This window comes from Cryptomeria japonica, chromosome 11 (genome assembly GCF_030272615.1).
Source record: "Cryptomeria japonica chromosome 11, Sugi_1.0, whole genome shotgun sequence".
Taxonomy (NCBI): domain Eukaryota; kingdom Viridiplantae; phylum Streptophyta; class Pinopsida; order Cupressales; family Cupressaceae; genus Cryptomeria; species Cryptomeria japonica.
The window spans coordinates 67,793,542-67,813,397 of NC_081415.1; the positions used below are offsets into that span (position 1 = coordinate 67,793,542).

The 19,856-nt window shown below is 38.1% G+C and overlaps 1 protein-coding gene across 1 annotated transcript; it reads left to right on the forward strand.

The window, feature by feature from the left end:
- Window positions 1–16,675: 16,675 nt before the first annotated feature.
- On the forward strand, window positions 16,676–17,305 carry LOC131860024 (mutanase Pc12g07500-like). Its single transcript, XM_059214369.1, has one exon. It carries the CDS (start codon window positions 16,676–16,678, stop codon window positions 17,303–17,305), a length of 630 nt encoding a protein of 209 aa, XP_059070352.1.
- The last annotated feature ends 2,551 nt before the right edge of the window (window positions 17,306–19,856 follow it).

Genomic DNA, 19,856 nt, shown 5'->3' on the forward strand with positions numbered 1-19,856 from the left:
AACACTGGGTACTCTGGGTTTGTAGTGAGCCCATTTAGTTTGACCTTTTGTGTAGGTCTTAATGTTTGTGTTTCTCTTGTTTTATCCTCGCCATAGATCTGAACCATTTTCTCTTTTGTAGTGTTAGGTCATGGCTAGGAAAACCAAGGGAGGTGGTCGTGTTGGAGGCCGCAATAGAGGTAAAGGTGGGGGACGGGGTCGAGGTTCCAATCGCCCTAGTCCTTCGCCACCACCCACTCATGTGAGTGTGGAGCAGGAGCAGTCGATTCATTAGGATGAACCACATGTAGAAGAGCAGGTTCCCGAAAGGGAAGAGCAGAGACAGATGTTTCAGGAGGTTCTAGCCAGACTAGGCCCCAGGCCTGAGTGTGAGCAGCCTAGTCATGCTCAGGTTGGGGAGTCACATCGTCCAATTCTAGAGGAGAGAGAGAGAGAGAGAGAGAGAGAGAGAGAGAGAGAGAGAGAGAGAGAGAGAGAGAGAGAGAGAGAGAGAGAGAGAGAGAGAGAGAGAGAGGTGTCTCCCAGAAGGAGGGAGGTCCCAGCTCCCATGGGTCACATAAGGGACTTGATGAGAACCAACCCTCCCTTCTTTGATGGTAGAGGCACCGGTCTCGAGGCAGAGACCTGGCTTATCAGTTTGGATCGGTGTTTCGTCATGTTTCCTTATAGTAGCAACACTAGGGTGAGATGTGCTATAATGCATCTCGATAGTTTTGCTTTGATCTAGTGGAGATTAGAGGAGGAGAAGATCGGTGTGAGCATGAACACCGTATCTTGGGAGATATTTTTAGAGAGATTCAGGGCACAATTTCTCTCACCCCAGTAGAGGCAAGCTCAGGAAGACGAGTTCTATGCTTTGCATCAGTTTGGGATGTCAGTGGATCAGTTTGAGCACAGGTTCTATGAGCTTAAACAGTATGTCGGGATTGGTAACGATGAGGCAATGCTTGTTCAGCACTTCTTGCAGGGTCTAAATGACTGCATCAGTGGAGGAGTGAGAGTGTTTGAGCCAGCTTCAGTTGAGGTAGCCATGGCGAAAGCGAGATTGGTTGAGTAGAACCTTAGTCATGCACATGGTGGTCAGTTGGGGGTGCAGATAGGGAGTGTTCCTTTCAGTGGACCCAGAGCTCGTGGGAGCCAGTCCCAGCCAGCGACACCATTTAGGGTTTCTGACAGGGCATTACACTCTACCATAAAGGGGCATTAGGTAGGTATAACATGTAACCCGTCTCTATGTTAGGCTTTCTCCTCCATAATAAATATGTTACGATATAATTTCTTCTCCGACATAAAATAATGGTGGAGAATGAAATATAATGTCACAAAATCTGCTTCTCTATGCTTCTTTGTAGAATGAAAATGGATTCTTTTGGCCTGGAAAATGTTATAGAATTGTGAGTCTCTCAATTCCATAGCTCTGGGTCGCTTCCGCATAGCACAAGTCTAATTTAGTAAAACTCACACTTAGTTCCTTCCTTCACCTTCAATTCTAGTCTTTGTTAATTGTTAAGTGCTGCAGTATTTATTTGTGATCAATCATCTGCTTTATTAGGTGAATAATATAGAAAGTACCTTCAAATTACACAAATACAAACTTATATGCATTCTCAAATTTGCATTTTCGAATAGAGGAGGGTATATTAATCAATGTTTAATATTAACATACTAATTTGACCTTTAAATAGTATTTAATATATTAATTTAATTTATTTCATTTTAATTATAAATAATTAAATATAAAAAATATTAAGTACTTAATAATCTAGTTTTGAAGATGGGAGGGCTGTGTTGAAATGTGAGTATTTGAGGTTTATGTTGAAATGTGAGGATTTTAGTTGAACCATGTACCGTGCCTGTGTTGGACTAATTCCTAGTGCCCCCTTCAGATTTGGGATGACCCAACTTAAACATCACACACTAACCCCATGTCCCCATGCGGCTGCATATGAATATTTTTTGCTTAAACTTAAGTAGCCAGAGTGTTCCCATGTAAAATTTAATGAGGAGAAAAGGATAAACTAGAATCTTCCCCTATTTTAGTGGAGTAGTCACTTTTTAAAAATTGAAAATAAGCTTTGAAAAAGGGGGGTGGCTAAAAAAAAGCAGTAGCTGCTTATTGAAAATCCTCACATGTGGCTTCACCATATTTTTTTCGTCTCCTTTTTATTTGCCTACAAATTTTATTTGCAAGAATATTACTAATAATTTCATTTACAAAAATTATTTAAGAGGATTGCATAAAAATAAGTAGCGCTTTTACTATCCATGGGGCCACATGCTCCACAAATTAATCCTCAAAAAGTTGGGTAGTTGCTGCTAGCCAAAATAAGCTAAGCAACAACATGGGGACTTGCCCTAAGCTTTTGTCTGCTTAAGAGAGAATTGTGGGTTCCTTTGTCAAGGTCTACTTCTGTCTGTTCTCATTTCCATTAGCAGTCAAATTCAAAAATTTATGCCATGCAAATTTTAGTGGATGTTCATATATCTTCGATTGTAGCCCATGGGTAGTTTTTATTTCCCATTGTTCTCCTAGCCTATGCTAAAATGGGAGATTTCTTAACAAGGTTTGAACATCCAAGAAAGTATAATAGAAGGGTAGTTATTGTTAGATATTAATTGGAAATGCTTTGGTAAACATGCATGCATAAAAGTGGAAGCAAAACTAAGGCACGTGACCTATTTGATCAGATGGTTCAAAGAAATATGGTTTCATTGAATGCTTCTGTAGAAATTGAGATTCTTGCGAACGATTTGAATCGGGCATTGCTTATTCCCTGTTAAAGGGAACTGACACCAAAGATCCTTGAGCAACAATGACACAGAAAGAATAGCCCCCAAATCCAAGACCTCCAATTTCTATTTTTGTTTGCCATCCCATGGAATGAACAATGAATGGAGGGTACCAAATTTAACATCAACTAGGTTGTCATCTTTTGTCTTATATGATTTGTTGAAAAGGATTTAGATATTTTCAACCAAATATGATTGGCAAGCGTAATGCCTACCACCATCCTCACAACCTGTGTGAAAATGAGAGCTTTAGAATAGGATATGGAGATCCATAACATGATAAATGATAGAGGAATTGTGGAGATGTTGTAGCTAAAACATCCCTAGCAAACATATATGAAAAATGTGTAAGCATCGAAAAGGAGCGTGAATTGTTTGATAGAATGGATCCAAAAATTATTTGGCAGAAGGATTTGTAAAATGTACAAGAAAAGCCAAGAGACCTAAACTGTTTGACAAAATGCCTCTGTAGCATCATGAATTGTCATTGGGCCAATTTCTACCTCATGTTTGTGCTCCTACTTTAGTGCGTCTCCCTCTCATCTCCTATCTAGGTCCGTTTAGTGCCTTAACTCCAGTTTTTATGCCATATACACCTGCCAATTGATTCTCCAGAACTATGTTCTTCTCCTTGGGGCTAAGTTGAGGTCCCTAATTGAGGAGGACCAGAGTACCTGGTCCTAGGACCAAAGCGCCCAAGACCCTGGTCCCCCTCAATGGGGCCCATTTTCAAGTGGAGGGTGTGACCTATCACTCCGGTGGGAAATTAAATTGGTGGCTCTGTGTGAATGTTGGAAGCCAACCTAATTGGTAAATTGAACTAAGATCTCATATATAAAGGAATTTGATCAACGTAATTTCATCCTAGCAATTTTATTTTGGCAATCAAGTATTCAACCATTGAAGCGTTCATTATCAAGCATTTCCAAAGATCTTTAAGGGTGCATTTTCTCATATACTTGATTCATGAATAACATTATCTTGTCACACTATCATAGTCTAGACTCTTTGTCTCAAACAGTCTATGATGCATAGCAATATGTGTGTGTGTGTGTGTGTGTGTGTGTGTTCTCTATCAGATGTAAACAATGATTGAGATATACAAAGGGTCAACACCATCACCACACAAACAACTTATTCTTTTTAAGAGTATTGTCACAAATCTATCACACTAAATATATTGTTGATATGTTTGATACAAATGCATGATTCTTCAAGCAAGAAATACCATACTTATTTGTCATAGGACCATATTTCAAATTGTTATTAAGACAATAATCACTAAAATATTTTGTATGAAAAAAAACACTACCCCATAGATCACTGGAGTTTTTATGTTCAAATATGTAAACAATGATGAATGACAAAACCTTGAACAATCACACCTTGTCATTGTATCTCTAGCATAAAAACATAACACTAGGAAAGACATCGTCAATAACCTCTGAAGACACCAAGTAACTGCACAATGAATCAAATCTTATACTACTGTTAAAGGCCTTAATATAAATTCCATTATAACACATTGTCATCATCGACTCTTCCTAGTATTATTGGTTCTTCCTTATATAACCATCAACCTCCAACTTTTGATAGTTTAATCAATTGATGAACACCCTTTGATACCAAAATCTTGTTATGGCATATTACTCATGCACCAACATCATTATTGATTGATAAGGATGAACATCTTGACATATGTGAAACAATCTTGACACAAAAATCAATTCTTGAATAAACTCAAGAAGCAACCAAAGCAACTACAACAATATTGTCTTTTAATAGCACTACACATAATCTTACTCAACTTCCTTGTTTTGCCTAGGGGCTAAAAATATAAGACACTAACCCACTCCCCCTTACCTCAAACTAATATTTTGGGTACTTTGCGTTGTCTCTTGTGTAATGTACACAAGATTAGTTTTTCCTTCTTCTTGACTTTTTTTTCTTCTCCACGCCATTTTCATTTTCCTGTTATCTTTAGATAATTTTATAAAAACATTTCTGCAAGTTTGTTCTTTATGTCCAACACTATCACATCTATAACATATGATAGAAGCATATGTGTTTCTTGATAATTCAAGCTCATTCCAACATTTGTATCTTCCTAGCAACCAACAGTCTCTTTGTATGTGCCCGGACTTATTGTAGTTATAGAAAACAACATTTTGATTTTGATTTGACAACTCATATTAACTATAGTCTCTATCTCTATGACCATATCTATGACATGAATAACAATAACCATGAAACTGAAAACTTATTATTCCTCATTGATTGAAATTTCCTAGCAGATGAAGATCTTGTAAACCAGTTGTTTCTTCCTCCAACTTTGTTGAAGATCTTGTTTGTTTTCCATCAGCAACCTTATTTTCTATTTCAGTAGAAGGGGCATGATAATTCAGGTCTATCTTTGTTCTTGGAGTCTATATAACATTGATATTTTTTCCATCCTTTGTTGCAAACATTATTTCATGTTTAGATTTATCTTAAACACCAGAAATTTGTCCATTTTCAAAGCCTAAACCAAAAATATCTTTGTGATGTTTTTTTCTTATTTAGCATCCCATTCAATCTGCTGGTGTTTTCTTCAAATTCAAGATTCTTGTGCAACTTGGAGGACATCTTTAATAGTTCATTTCTTAATGCAACTATCTCTGCTTCAAGATTTTGACACTCACTTGTTTTAACTTCAAGATTAGATTTAGTCACATCTACTATCTTCTTAAATTCTTCTTCCTTTCTCTTGACTTATTCAAGTTGATTCTTACAATCAGTAACCAGTTTCTCTGCATTCTCAAGGGTTGAACAAGTTTTGGTTTTAGATTCCTTTCCCTCTTGTAGTTGCAGCTTTAACCTTTGATTATCCATTTTGAGTTTCTTAATCTCATCTAGAGGAGAAATAAGTTCTGCCTCAAGATCAACTACTCCTTCAGGGTCACTAACACACTCTTCTATATTAGAGTGATTCATGTCCACTACAAATTCATCAAATTCTATATTAGACATCTTTTCTTCTTCAGAATAACATTTCTCCTTAGGAATTTCTGCTTTTGCTAGTTGTGACTTTTCCTTCTTATTCCTATTCCTCTTTCCCATGACAACTAGCACTCCACCTCTAGGAATCCCCTAAGATGGTTAGACTTATAAAAGGTTTTGTTTCTGATACCACTTGTTGGAGTATAGAGAACACTACGAGAGGGGTTAAATTAGTGTTCTACTAATCACAAACTTGAATTAAATAATTTCAAGTTTGAATGCAAGTTTTGACACAATAAAACTTTTATGCAGTTATAACTTGTTGAGTTTGATTGACCATAATGAAGATGAGTAGGAAACAATATTTAACAACAATGAATATGTGAACATGCAATATGAATATGGAACATCAATTTAAATAATGATGCATGATGGATACATATATATGTGTTTTCTCGAAACATCACAATTATGAAATATCATGAAAACAACAATCATGCCAAACACATCAAACCAAAAAAGTAAGGACACAAATTTTAGGAATGGAAAATCCTATTGAAGAATAAAAACCACTCAAAATTTTCCTCACTGGCTTGATCAAATCAATTACAATTACAAAGCCTCACTGACTTAGAAATGTTTCACTGACAAGAAAATGCCTCGTTGGCAGAACCCTCACTAGGATACAATCCTCACCGGAAAAATATCCATAATCTTCATGACCAATCTCCAATAAATAGAAGAAACACAATTTCAGGGGATTACCCTATTACAATACAATCCAGAGCTTTATTTTCCATTTTCAATGAATAACATTTTGAACATCTCATTGCTTGAGAGTCAGAAACAAAATAAAATATGCACACACCATTATACAAGACTCTATCTTAACAACATGGTCATAATATGCATGTACATTAAAATAAAACCATGCAATATTACAATCAAGTTGTAAATGCAAAGCAATGCATAAACCCTTGAAATTTATCACTGTACTCACAAAGATGTCAACATCTCACTATCTTAATAATCTTTCAAAATGCTTTTCAATAATAGAGCTTTTTGTTTACTGTCTAAGGTTTTTCAAAAACAAAAAAACCCCTAATTCGATAAACTCTATTTTTCACCTTTTTTTTCACTTCACACACAAAATAATGAAAACCCTCTCACAATATAACAAACTGCAATGCCAACAGTAGAGCAGAGAAAAATAGAAGAGTATAACTATTCTCGACAAACCACCAAACCAAAAATGACATCATTCTACCTGTCATATTCAAGAGTCATTTCAAATACCACCATGCTCCCATTGTAAACACTTTCTCCTTTAGCGCCAAAAGATACTATAACTGTACTGCCCATGCCCTAGTTCTTCACAGATAAGATTTTAAAATAAAACCAAAATAATCAAATGTTACAAAAAAATGCCTTCTTCGACACCCTAAGGCATACTCAGATGATATAATAATAATGACATTCAAATGTCAAAACTTTGCAATAATTCCTTACCTCAAACCTAAATCTTTTGTCAAAGATGTTGTCATCGAACAAGAATCATTTAATCAAGGACACTGACAAGTCTCTTGTTACATAATATCAACTTTAATAATGTTGTTACACGCTTGTAATGAGTGTTGTGCAAAGTCAAGAAACATAATTACCCTTCTCATATACAATGATCACCAAGTCCCCTTTTTACATGGTATCGTGCTATCTAGGAATATAATACTGCTCAAACCCATGAGTTCAATGTAGACCAAGGCTACCATATCACAAACTATACTTTTCGAATTAAATACATGTGTTGAAGTACATTGTCCAACAAAATGTCTTGGTCAAATAATAATGGCATTACATAATGTTTGACAAGTATAATAAATCATTAGACCTTTATGCAACCTGTTAGAGTAAAGTAATTAATTAACTTTACTCTCCTCTTAAGATTTCTCTTTATGCATACATTAGTCATTTAATAATTAATATTTAATTATTATATGCTCACACCTTAGGGTTAGGTTTTCTTTTCGGTGTTGATCTCCTTTATAAGGATTGATCTCTTGTATTATTGTCATATTCTTGATTCATTTTTCTCTGATAATCAATCTTTTCACTTTGTCAGAGCCAAAACCCTTGTATTCGTTCTCTCTCTTTCTCTGTGACAGATTTCTTGCATGCAGGTTTCTTTGGGTTCTGTGGATTTGTATTTCTCAAATCCTACATGGAATCAGAGCTGGATCTGCTGCAGCTTGTTCAGACTTTTGAAAGATTTTGAGATCCAGGTTTTGGTTGCATCAAATCTATGTTTGTCTTCTGTTTTTTATTTTGGAATAGGGGGGTATTTTTTTTTCGGTGCACTTTGAGCCCAAACGGACCTCACCGTTGAGCTCGTACCACCCAAAAACCCCTATTTCCATATAAAATTCATCCGATTTGGACATAGTTGCTCCAGAAGGCAAAAAAAATTTATGCCCCAAGGCCGTACGGCCCTAGGGCACGCAGCACGAGGCAGAAAATTCCAAAAAAAATCAAAAAAAATTAAAAAGACACAGTTTTTTTCTTTTACAAAAGGCGCAGCCTTTTGGAGGCATGCGCCACCGGTGCGCCGCCCGGCGGACACTGCCCGGCCACCGCCGTCGGTGGTTCCCATCGGCCGCGGCCAGGTAGCCACCGCCGCGCCGTCGGCGCCGCCCGCAACCGGCGCGCCACCCACTCGCCGCCCGCGTGCTGCCGGCTCTCCACCGCCGTCCCCGCGCCGCCAGCCCCTGCGCTAGCTCCTGGTCGCCCAGCAGACTAGGGGCTTATTTTTTTTAAGCCCTTGAGGGCTTAAAGGCCCATCTGGGTCCTTTTGGAGCAGTTTTACAAAATCGGGCATAACTTGAACGTCTGATCTCCGTTTTTCAAAAACAAATAGGCGTTGGAAAGATGACTCCGAGCCCATTCTAATGGTGTAGGAATTTTTTCAAATTTCTCTAGTTTGATTGCATTTTTTTGCAGTCAAAGTCCGAAGAGCCTTTTTGCACTCCGAGGGGCATAACTTGCTCATTTTTGCTCCATTTTTCAAAAGCGAATAGGCGTCGGAAAGGTGGTTATATAATCTTTCTAGATCTATAGTATATTTCATTAGTAAATTCTTCAGGTGCTCCAAATTTTTTCTCAACCCGTTAATGCTTTCTCTCATTTTCTGGCTTTCAGTTTGTACTGGGGATTAGTTTTTTGCATTGTGGGGGGGTGTTTTTCTCTTGCTTTCTGTTATTTACATCAGAAAACCAGAATATACAAACACCAATACAAAACAATCAAACCCCTTCTGCATCTTCTGTCTAGTTCTGAAAGACCACTTAATAATAATTAAAACATTCAGAGCAGTTGAGGCACAGTTCACCGGATGGCCGACAAACCTATTGACTCTCTCACACCGCATAATTACCACACTTGGAAGGGTTGTATGATGACTCTTCTCTAGTCTAGAGGGTTATGGTTCTGTTTGGATGAGATTCAACCTCAGTTGACACGTCCCTTTGAGGTTATGCAACACAGGAACAATATGGATCAAGCTATGGGATTGATGGCTTTACACATTTCTGACAGTCTCCAGTTTCATCTTGAGGGTTGTCTCACTCCTCGAGCCATTTGGACCAAGTTTGAAGGACTTTTTGGTACTGTCAACGAGTTCAGAGCTTTACAGCTTGAGGCAGAGTTAACTTCCTTGGTACCTAATTCATTTCCTTCTATTGAGGACTTTTTGATGAAGTTCAAACAGCAAAGATCTATCTTGCAGGGTTGTGGTAAGACTAAGACTGATACAGAGTGCATTTTCCTGATCCTCTCCAAGCTTCGGGGTCCATTTCAAATCTTCTCTTCGACCTTCTATTCCACCATGGATGCCTTGGGTGCTCGCCATGTCATGCCTTCTTTTGAGGTCTTTTGTGATCGTCTGACTCGTGAGCAAGCTAAGCTTAAGCAATTGGATTCACTTTCAGGTTCACAGAACCAAGCATTGGTAGCCCAGTCCTCCAAAGGAAAACAGAAGCAGAAACCGAAGCCTAAGAAAGATTCAGAGGCTAGTGAGAATCCCTCCAAGCCACCACCTAAGTTTGATTCAAAACCACAGTCCAATTCTAAATAGGGCAAATCTTCAAAGTCTGGTGAGTCTTCCTCCAAGACTAAGAAGAAATCAGGTGATCCTTGCAGTTTTTGTGGCAAGGAAGGACATCTCGTTTCCAGGTGTTGGAAACGTTTAGAGGCTTTGGAGGAAGCCATGCAGCAGCATAATATCAGTGCACCACAGCCTCCTTCACAGCCCACAGGGAAAGGTCATGCTCTTTCTGCACGAGCATTGTCCTCCTCATTCACTTGGATTCTAGATTCTAGTGCCTCTCACCATATGACACACACAAAGGATTTGGTCACTACTCTTGCCCCTACCGACACTAGACATATTGTAGTTGGTGACTCAGCATAAATTTCCATTTAGGGTTCTGGTACTGTTTCTTTGGATGGTGGTTGTCTTCAGGATGTGCTTTTGGTTCCTGACATTTCAACAAACCTTCTATCCGTTTATCAGATTTGTCACTCTGGCTCTGGTAAGACAGTTGAGTTCTCACCTCATGATGTGGTTATTCAAGATCTTCATAATCCTGACTTGGTTGTGGCTACTGGAAGTGTGGATTCTGCATCTCACTTATATAGTTTTGATGGCTTTGAGAGTTCAGACACTGTTGGTTCCTCTCTTATAGCACATGCAGATTCAATGAGCAGGCTGTGGCATGAGCGTTTTGGCCATGTCAATTACAGATATCTACAGCAGATGAGTACACAGGCACTTGTGATTGGGCTTCCACAGATTTCTTGTACGGATGGTGTATGTCGTGGTTGTGTCCTTGGAAAACATCATCGAGATCCTTTTCCTAAGGGTCGAGCCTCTCGTGCTAGGGCAGCGCTAGAGTTGGTACACAGTGATCTTATGTCCTTTCCGACTCCTTCCTTTTCAGGGGCCCGTTATGTACTCACTTTTATTGATGACTTCTCCAAACGTACATGGGTGTACTTTCTTAAGTACAAGTCTGATGTCTTTGACTCATTCAGGATTTTTAAGACATTTGTGGAGAAGCAATCTGGACTTTCTATCAGGCGGATATGCACAAATAATGGGGGGGAGTATGTAAATCAGGATTTCAGAGATTTTTGCACTGAGCATGGTTTACAGCATCAGTTTACAGTTCCTTACACCCCTCAGCAGAATGGTGTTGCTGAGAGAAAGAACAGAACCTTACGGGAGATGGCAAATTGTATGATACAGTCTCGAGCTATGAGTTCTTCATTTTGGGCTGAGGCAGTCAATTGTGCCAATTATATTTAGAATCGGATGCCTCATAAGGCATTGCGACATATGACTCCTGAGGAGGCTTGGACCCATGTCAAGCCTGATGTTTCTACATTCTGAGTTTTTGGTAGTGAGGCTTGGGCATTTATTCCTAATGCTCAGCGGAACGCCATGGAGAGGAAGAGCCAACCACTCATATTTGTTGGCTACTGTGAGGATGTTAGGCATACAGGTTGTTTGATCCTGATTCCAGAGAGGTCTTGTTTCGACGGGATGTCCAGTTTGATGAGTGCTATCCTCAGATGGATTCTCCATCACCAGCTTCTCCCTCATTGCCTACTCCTTCCTCTTCATCTCTTGAGGATTACTTATCTCTTGAGGATGATGTAGATGATGATCCACCATCTCCACCACCACCAGCTGCTCTGTCTTTGCCGAAGTGGGCTCGTGATACTGTTGATGCAGCTGGTTCTTTGGCAGGTGATCCTTCAGATACTCGTCGCACTCATGCTCAGACATCTGGTTCTAGTCTTTTGAGTCATGCCCTTTCAGATGATCCTCAAAAGTTTTTAGAGGCAACGGGACACCTTGAGTGGGATAGGGCCATGGATGAGGAGTATTCTTCTTTGATGAAGAATCATACTTGGGATCTTTGTCCTCTTCCTAAGGGAAGAAAGTTGGTTCAGTGCAAGTGGGTGTATCGTACCAAGTATGCTGCAGATGGTTCTATTGATAAGTATAAGGCCCATCTTGTTGCGAAGGGGTTTTCTCAGGTAGAGGGTATTGACTACTCTGAGACCTTTGCTCCTATCGCCAAGATGAATTCTATACGCCTGGTACTTTCACTTGCAGCTTCACAGGGATGGACAGTGTTTCAGATGAATGTGAAGAGTGCCTTCTTGCATGGAGACCTACATGAGGAGATCTATATGGATCAGCCTCAGGGATTTGTGTAGGACACTTCTTTGGTTTGCAGACTTCGTCGTTCATTGTATGGTCTCAAACAAGCCCCCAGGGCTTGGTATGAGAAGATGGACTCTTTCCTGCATTCCTCTCACTTCACACGCTGTCATTCCGATCACACTGTGTATATTCAGCGTCAGGAGGGTGATCTTTTGATTCTTGTGCTATATGTAGATGATCTCATTCTTACAGGTAGCTCATCCTCCATGATTCAGAGTGTTCAGAGAGCTTTGATGGAGCAATTTGAGATGACAGATCTTGGTCTCTTGCACTTCTTTCTGGGTCTACAGGTTATTCAGTCTTCAGATGGGATTTCCATATTTCAGGAGAAGTATGCTCTTGATATGCTCCAATGATTTGGCATGCTTGATTGCAAGTCTGCCCCCACTCCATTTCAGTCAAGTGTTGTTTTGTCTTCCACTTGCTCTACTCCTTTAGTAGACCCCACTTTATACAGGCAGTTGGTTGGCAGTTTGTTGTACCTGACACATTCTCGTTCGGATCTTTCCTTTGCGATTGGCCTTGTCTCTCGGTTCTCCCATGATCCTCATGAGAGCCATTGGTAAGCAGCCAAACATATTTTGAGGTACATTTGGGGCACCACACATTATGGCATTCACTACACTTTAGGATCCCCTCACATCATTGGCTTCACTGACTCTGATTGGGCTGGTGATGTCAATGATTGGAAGTCTACTTCTGGCTTCATTTTTTGCCTTGGTTCTGGTCCTATTACATGGTCTTGCAAGAAGCAGTCTGCTATTACATTATCATCTACAGAGGCTGAGTACCGTGCAGCAGTGTTAGCCAGTTAGGAGGTTTTATGGCTTCGGCAGTCGATGACAAAGTTTGGGTTTCCTCCAGATTGTCCCACTACTCTTTGGTGCGACAATCAGAGTGCCATTCATATTTCTCGCAACCCAGTGGAGTATCAGCGGACAAAGCATATTGAAATCCACATGCACTTCATCAGACAGTTGATTCAGGATGGTTCTCTCATCTTGGAGTATATTCCTACAGAGGAGCAGGTTGCAGACATCTTCACTAAACCTTTGGCATCTCCGCGCTATCTTCAGTTGCACTCCATGCTTGGGGTGAAGGAAGTTGTCCTTGGGGGGTCTCAGTGAGGCTTTCCTTCCTTCATGTTTTCTTTTCAGCATGTTTCTGTATCTCTTTTTGGAGAGGAGTTTTTTCCCACAGGGTTTTCTCCTTTACTCCGCTTTATAGAGATTTTCTTGTATTAGGGTACCTGATCAGGCCTTGTTGCCGGGACCCTCTTTTGCATTATAGTTCCTTTGCTTTCTTCTGCATTGTAGCTCATCTTAAGGGGGGGTGTTAGAGTAAAGTAATTAATTAACTTTACTCTCCTCTTAAGATTTCTCTTTATGCATACATTAGTCATTTAATAATTAATATTTAATTATTAAATGCTCACACCATAGGGTTAGGTTTTCCTTTCGGTGTTGATCTCCTTTATAAGGATTGATCTCTTGTATTATTGTCATATTCTTGATTCATTTTTCTCTGATAATCAATCTTTTCACTTTGTCAGAGCCAAAACCCTTGTATTCGTTCTCTCTCTTTCTCTGTGACAGGTTTCTTGCATGCAAGTTTCTTTGGGTTCTGTGGATTTGTATTTCTCAAATCCTACACAACCAAGTCAAATTGCTTAATTACAAATCCTTGTAAGACATAAGTTGTCAATATCTTATCATCCCTATAAAGATAAGCAATTGATAAATTACTAATGATAAAATTGATAAGATACCAATTCTTATTGAATCAAAGATAACTAAGGTATCAATACCTTATGAAATACCAAGAATCCATAATCCATCATATGACGAGAATGCATACATAAAATAATCTGTATACCTGTCCATATTCAAGACATGTCTTGTGCACTATGGATACCCAAATATCATTATAAACCACTGTAAAATGTATGCAAGAAAGCCACTACCAAGAATGTACCAATCATGTATATCCCAATGTTATATTAGTGTTATACCTGTTCATTCCATCTATGATGTTCATAACCTATGATGATCATGCATTCATCATGCATTCTCTAATGGAGCAGTATAAACAAATAGACAAGTATATGCTAATGTAACCCAACCAGATGCAATAACAGTAGGATAGTGAATAACAAGTATGATAGTAATGTATAGAACATCCATGCTTCTTGCAGATTAGTGGAACCACTGAATCAAACCATACATCTTGTTCATTGCTTAATGTGTACCAGTTTGAAACTGCACTGATATAAAACTGATATATACATGACACTGATATATTGTTCACTGCTCATAGAAACCAAACCATGCCAACACCAATAGAGAAGACCATTTGTGTTATGACACTGATATATCATTTATTGCTCACAAAAACTAAACTATGTCAACGCCAATAGAGAAGACCATGTGTGTCATATACACCACTGAATATTGAATACCTGTGCCAATCAAAGTGTTGTCTTTATGTATCTTTGACATCAAGGGTAAAAACTGTGTGTCAACAGTAATATGATGTCTTTTCCACACAACTCAATGCTGCTACCTTGGTATTTTGAACCTTCAAATTCGGCTGTCAATGCTAGCAATAGTGTCTTGGAATCTTCATCTTCTACATGACTGAGCAAGTGATAATTATATCCCCCCTCCTTTCCAAACATCGTAGAGGAGTGAAGATCATGTTGACAAAGTGATGTTCACCATAATTCAAATGCTATCTTTAGACAATTTTCTAGATATGCATCAAGTTTTTTTAATAAAAATTAGATTAATATACTTCAAAATTAAATCTTAATTTACTGAGAGTTGGATAGCTGTCTCAGATGAAATTATAAGATGATGTTTGAAAATCAACAATGTATAATTTATGATAAGATTCAAGTAATAGGATGGTTATAATTGTGCACATATCAAAGAATAAGATGTATATTGAAAATCTTGGCGATATGATATATGAAGATAAAAGTTGAATATGACATTTCACGTATGGGCATTTGAACTATCATATTTTGAAACTTTTTACATTAACAGAATCAGTTTATGGTTTTCTTAAAGTTCAAGAAGACAAAGAGGTTTGTGAAGAATGTGTTGAAGAAAAACATGCAAGCGAGAATTTTTTAAAATGCATTGCATGGAGTGTTGGCAATTGACACTCATTCGGTAAGGGCTAATGGTATTTTGGTTTGTCATTGATGGCAACTCATCTCTAGGTGTAAATATTCTCTATTGGGATTCATTGATTTATCATTTTTCTTTAATTGGGTCAACCGGTATTCACTATACTCAACCGATATATTCACTTTGTTTCACAATTGGTTAAGTCCTAATCCCGGTAACGTGTATTTGGAACCCGGTTATGGATGGGAACTGGCTAAGACATCTTGTGGCCCTGATTACTTCTTTCATGGAATTTTTGGTAACGTGTGAAGGTCGACATAATCATTGGAATTATGTATGAAATACCATGTGATCCGGCAGCCAACATGATGAGAAGTTTGAAGGATATTTGAGGAGATCCCTTCAGCGATGGATCTAGTGTTGTAGAGGATGCGAATTTGGTTGCGAATAATTCAAAAATTGATAGTATGCATTTTGGTCAGCGAATGGAAGCCTTTGTGTGCAGTTTCACATGCATAGTCTAAACCGGTAGCAGAACAGGGCAGAATAGTGCATCAATAACTGATACACAAAGAGGGTTAATAGAGCTTGAATCAGAACTTATCCAGCATGGTTAGATGGAATTTATAAGTTCTTTTTTTTACTGTAATCACTTTGTAATATTGTGTTAGTTAGTGAGACTTCTATTTGAGCAGTTTGCTCTAGGCAGTTGGCCTGATTGCATGTGCAATCCCTTCAATGTAATATTTGTGTACCTTGACCAAGTATTTAAATATTGTGGGTATTAGCTCCACTGTGGTTTTTCCCTTTACAGGGTTTTCCACGTATAAATATTGGTATTATGGTGTTGCCTCTTTATGTGTTATTTTGTTTATGCACTTTAATTTTATTTACTGTTAATCAGTTCATAAGAAATAAGTTCAAAATTAATATTACTGGTAGAACAATGATTCACCACCCCCGCCCCCCCTCTCACTATTCTTGGATTCCAACATAGAAGGCCCATTATCTACTTCAATTACTTCACTAAAAAAAATTTCAATCATATTTTATTACTTATATTGACAAAAGCGTTGGGACTCCAACGGAAACCTCACTCCCGACCAGCTGATCACCATGCTCAGTTCCAAATACACATCCCACCCCCAACCAGATGAAATACCAAGGCAAGCCCTTGTTCAGCTCCTGGCTCGGCAGCGAAGAATCCTGGTGGAAGGAATACAACTATGCCTCCGCTCTCGACGGATAGAAAGACGTGTTTCAGAAGGCCGGCGGAAAAGACTACTTCTTCTTTATTCCCTTCTTTGTTACCGACGGCCTCTACCCGGGAGTCCGTGACACGGCAAAAAATTACACCGATGTTATTGACGGGCTCTACGCGTGGGACACGTCAGCGTGACCCTATCTTGACTCGGACTTGCAGAACCCTTCCGACTCGAGGGACCAGAACTATCTAAAAGGCACCAATGAGGTGGAGAAAATTTACATGGCGAGCCCTAGCCCCTGGTTCTTCAAGGAGTGTGACGTGAAGGGCAATTACCAGGGTCCAGGGCTCTGGATTACAAGGTGGGAACAGCTCATAAAGCTTAGCCCTCCTCTCTTAGAGATCGTGACGTGGAATGACTGGGTGGAGAGCTCCTACGTGGCGCCATCGCTCAGCTCCAGCACAGACGCTGCGAGCGTGGCGGATTTCACTCACCGTGCGTTCTTAGAGCTGGGGCAGTACTACATCAGCTGGTATAAATCTGGTAGCGCTCCAGCAATCACCCACGATTCGATCTACTTGTTTTATTACACACACAGTAAATCAGTTGTGGTGTCGGGTACCTCGTGCCAGGTGTCTGATTTCAGTGCGCTGAGTGATAAAGTGTACGTGACGGCCATGCTGACTGCGCCTGCCAAAGTGCAATTGCAGTCTGGAAATTCCAATCAGACGTTTAATCCTCAGGCGGGGGTATCTACGTGGAGCATGGATTTCCAGGAAGGGCAGCAGACCGCAGTCCTGAGTCGTGATGATAAGGAGCTTAGTAAACTGGTTGGAAGTAAGAGTATCAATAATTCTATTGTGCAGAAATTTAATTTTAATGTTTATTCCACTTGCACTACCTGTACTTAAGGCAACCCCATTGGAGAGGTGCTCGTTTATTAAATAAGCTCTGTCTTAAAAGGGCATTAGGTAGGTATAAACTGTAACCCATTTTCTATGTTAGGCATTCGCCTCCACAATAAGACCACCTACTACGTTATTTCTTCTCCGCCAGAAAACAATGGTGAAGAATGAAATATAATGTTTTGTTGAAATCTGCTCTCTCAAGACTGAAAATGGATCCTTTTTGACTGGAAAATGTTTTAGAATTGTGAGTACTTTCTCAATTCCATAGCTCTGGGTCGCTTCCGCACAACACAAGTCTAATTTACTAAAACTCCCACTTAGTTCCTTCCCTCACCTTCATTTATTTATCATCAATCATCTCCTTCATTAGGTAAATAACATAGAAAGTACCTTCAAATTAAACAAATACAAACTTATATGGAGCCCCAAATTTCCAATTTGGAATACATGGGGGTATATTAGTTAGTGTTTAATATTAATATACTGATTTGACCATTAAATAATATACTAATTTTATTCATTTCATTCTAATTATAAATAATTATATATCAAAATTTAACACCTATTGAGTATTTGACTAGTTAGTTTTGAAGATGGAAATGTGGTAGGAGAAATGCAAGTATTTGATGTTTATGTTGAAATTCAAGGATTTTAGTGTTACACATTGTGCTTGACTGTCAATTAAATGGATGCATCTTTCCCATTTCTTGGTGCCCATTTTTACCATCAGAGACGTTACCTCCATAGTAATAAATAAGGACAACACTTGATAGGACAATTGATGCACCATTTTTGCTCTAAGATCTTGGAATATTTAGCTACCATGAATACATGGATTCTTTAATAGTTCATAGTATTGGGCATTTTGTTTTTGAGTCTGCACATCACTTATAGTAATATGCGACCACCTCGTAATTTATGTAGGAGGGACCTAATTGTACTACAAATGAGGCATGGATGCCCTATCCCTACAATATTTGAATGTGCTACCTCTTTTTCAAGAGTACAAGTTCTCCACTACTAGACCAACTTAGGTGAATATGTGAAGGAATATTTGCTATCATTAGCAATGAGTGTGGTCTTTTTTTAAAGTTCCAACCTTGAGAGAGGGGCCTCCTCTTTGTCAAATTTACATTTGAAAACAAAAGTAAAACAAATTTTATAATATAATATCTTTTTCTATAGATATTAATTTATTTACCCTAAATTTATTAAAAAGATATTTTAAGCATGGATTTAGTAAAAGAACCAACAAGAGGGAAGTTATAATGAATTGTCTATTCTAATGCACAAGAACATGATGTCATACAAGACTCCATGCATGATTTGATTTCCCATTGTCAAAATCATATGGTAGACAAGAAAATTTACAAATTTGTGACAATACCATTCGACAAGTTTTTATTTATATATATTTCTTTTCTTTTCTTGAACATTCAATGTCTAAATACACTTTTTTTAGATATTTGCATTGCATATTTTAAGGTTTGTGTGTGATGGGGGTGCATTATTTCTGAAGTCAACTCTACACATCAAAATTCAACCAAGATTCATGAGATTCACATCCCGTTTTACTTAAAATTTTATTGTTTTTTTTAAATTATACTACATAATTTAGAAAAGATTATATAAGGATTTTCAAACAATAATTTATGTCATTAAAATCAAAGGAAAATTTGAAGAAAGTTTATCGAATATTTCCAAGCATGAAAATCAAGAGACAAAAAAGAGAACACATATAATAAATAATTAAAATAAATATTAACAATTATCAAGCTATATCATTTTGAAGAAGTTGCATAGACTAAAAATATTGGCCAAGGGATAGAGATTCCCAATTAGACACATTCCATATTTAATTATCCATAGAAGCTTGTTTGACAAGAGAATTGATAGTAGCATTCTATTTTAAAGGAATATAAATAAAGAAGGTGGAATAAAAGTTTTGTAAAACATGGAGAACTTGAGCCCCAAAAGAAGTCAACTTCCAAGAAGAATAATTAAATATCTTTTTGTCCAAAAGAGAAACTAAAATAATAGAATCCATCTTGAAAATGACCTTCCTCCAATCCAATTCACAAGATTTCTCTAGATTCATAAGGAGAGCATGAACTTCCAAATTATATTAATAACAAATTCTATTATAAAAATAAAATAAAATAAACCAAACCATTATTATCCCATCATATACCATTGGCCCACCAATTCCAATAACACCAGGATCATCAGTGTTTATTTTGAAAACACCTAGAAGAGGAAGAGACCATACGCAATCTCTATCCATTATTCTTTTGAGAAGATTTGACTTATGATATTGCTATTAGGATTCAACTTATCAAGATTTGATTTAAAAGCTAGAAAGAAGAACCAACTAGATGACCCAATCTAGCTTACAATGTTTGTCAAATAGAAGTGGATAAAAACAAATAAGTAATTGCAAATCATATAGCTGAAGGTTATTCTTCAATTCTCTTACTTTCCTATGATTTTCAATTTGTAAGGATTGTAGAGATGTGGATGGTGTTTGTGCATTACATACTTTACTAGATGAAAG

Coding starts and splice junctions, on each gene's coding strand:
- LOC131860024 (XM_059214369.1), top strand. CDS start 16,676: ATGGCGAGCCCTAGCCCCTGGTTCTTCAAGGAGTGTGACGTGAAGGGC.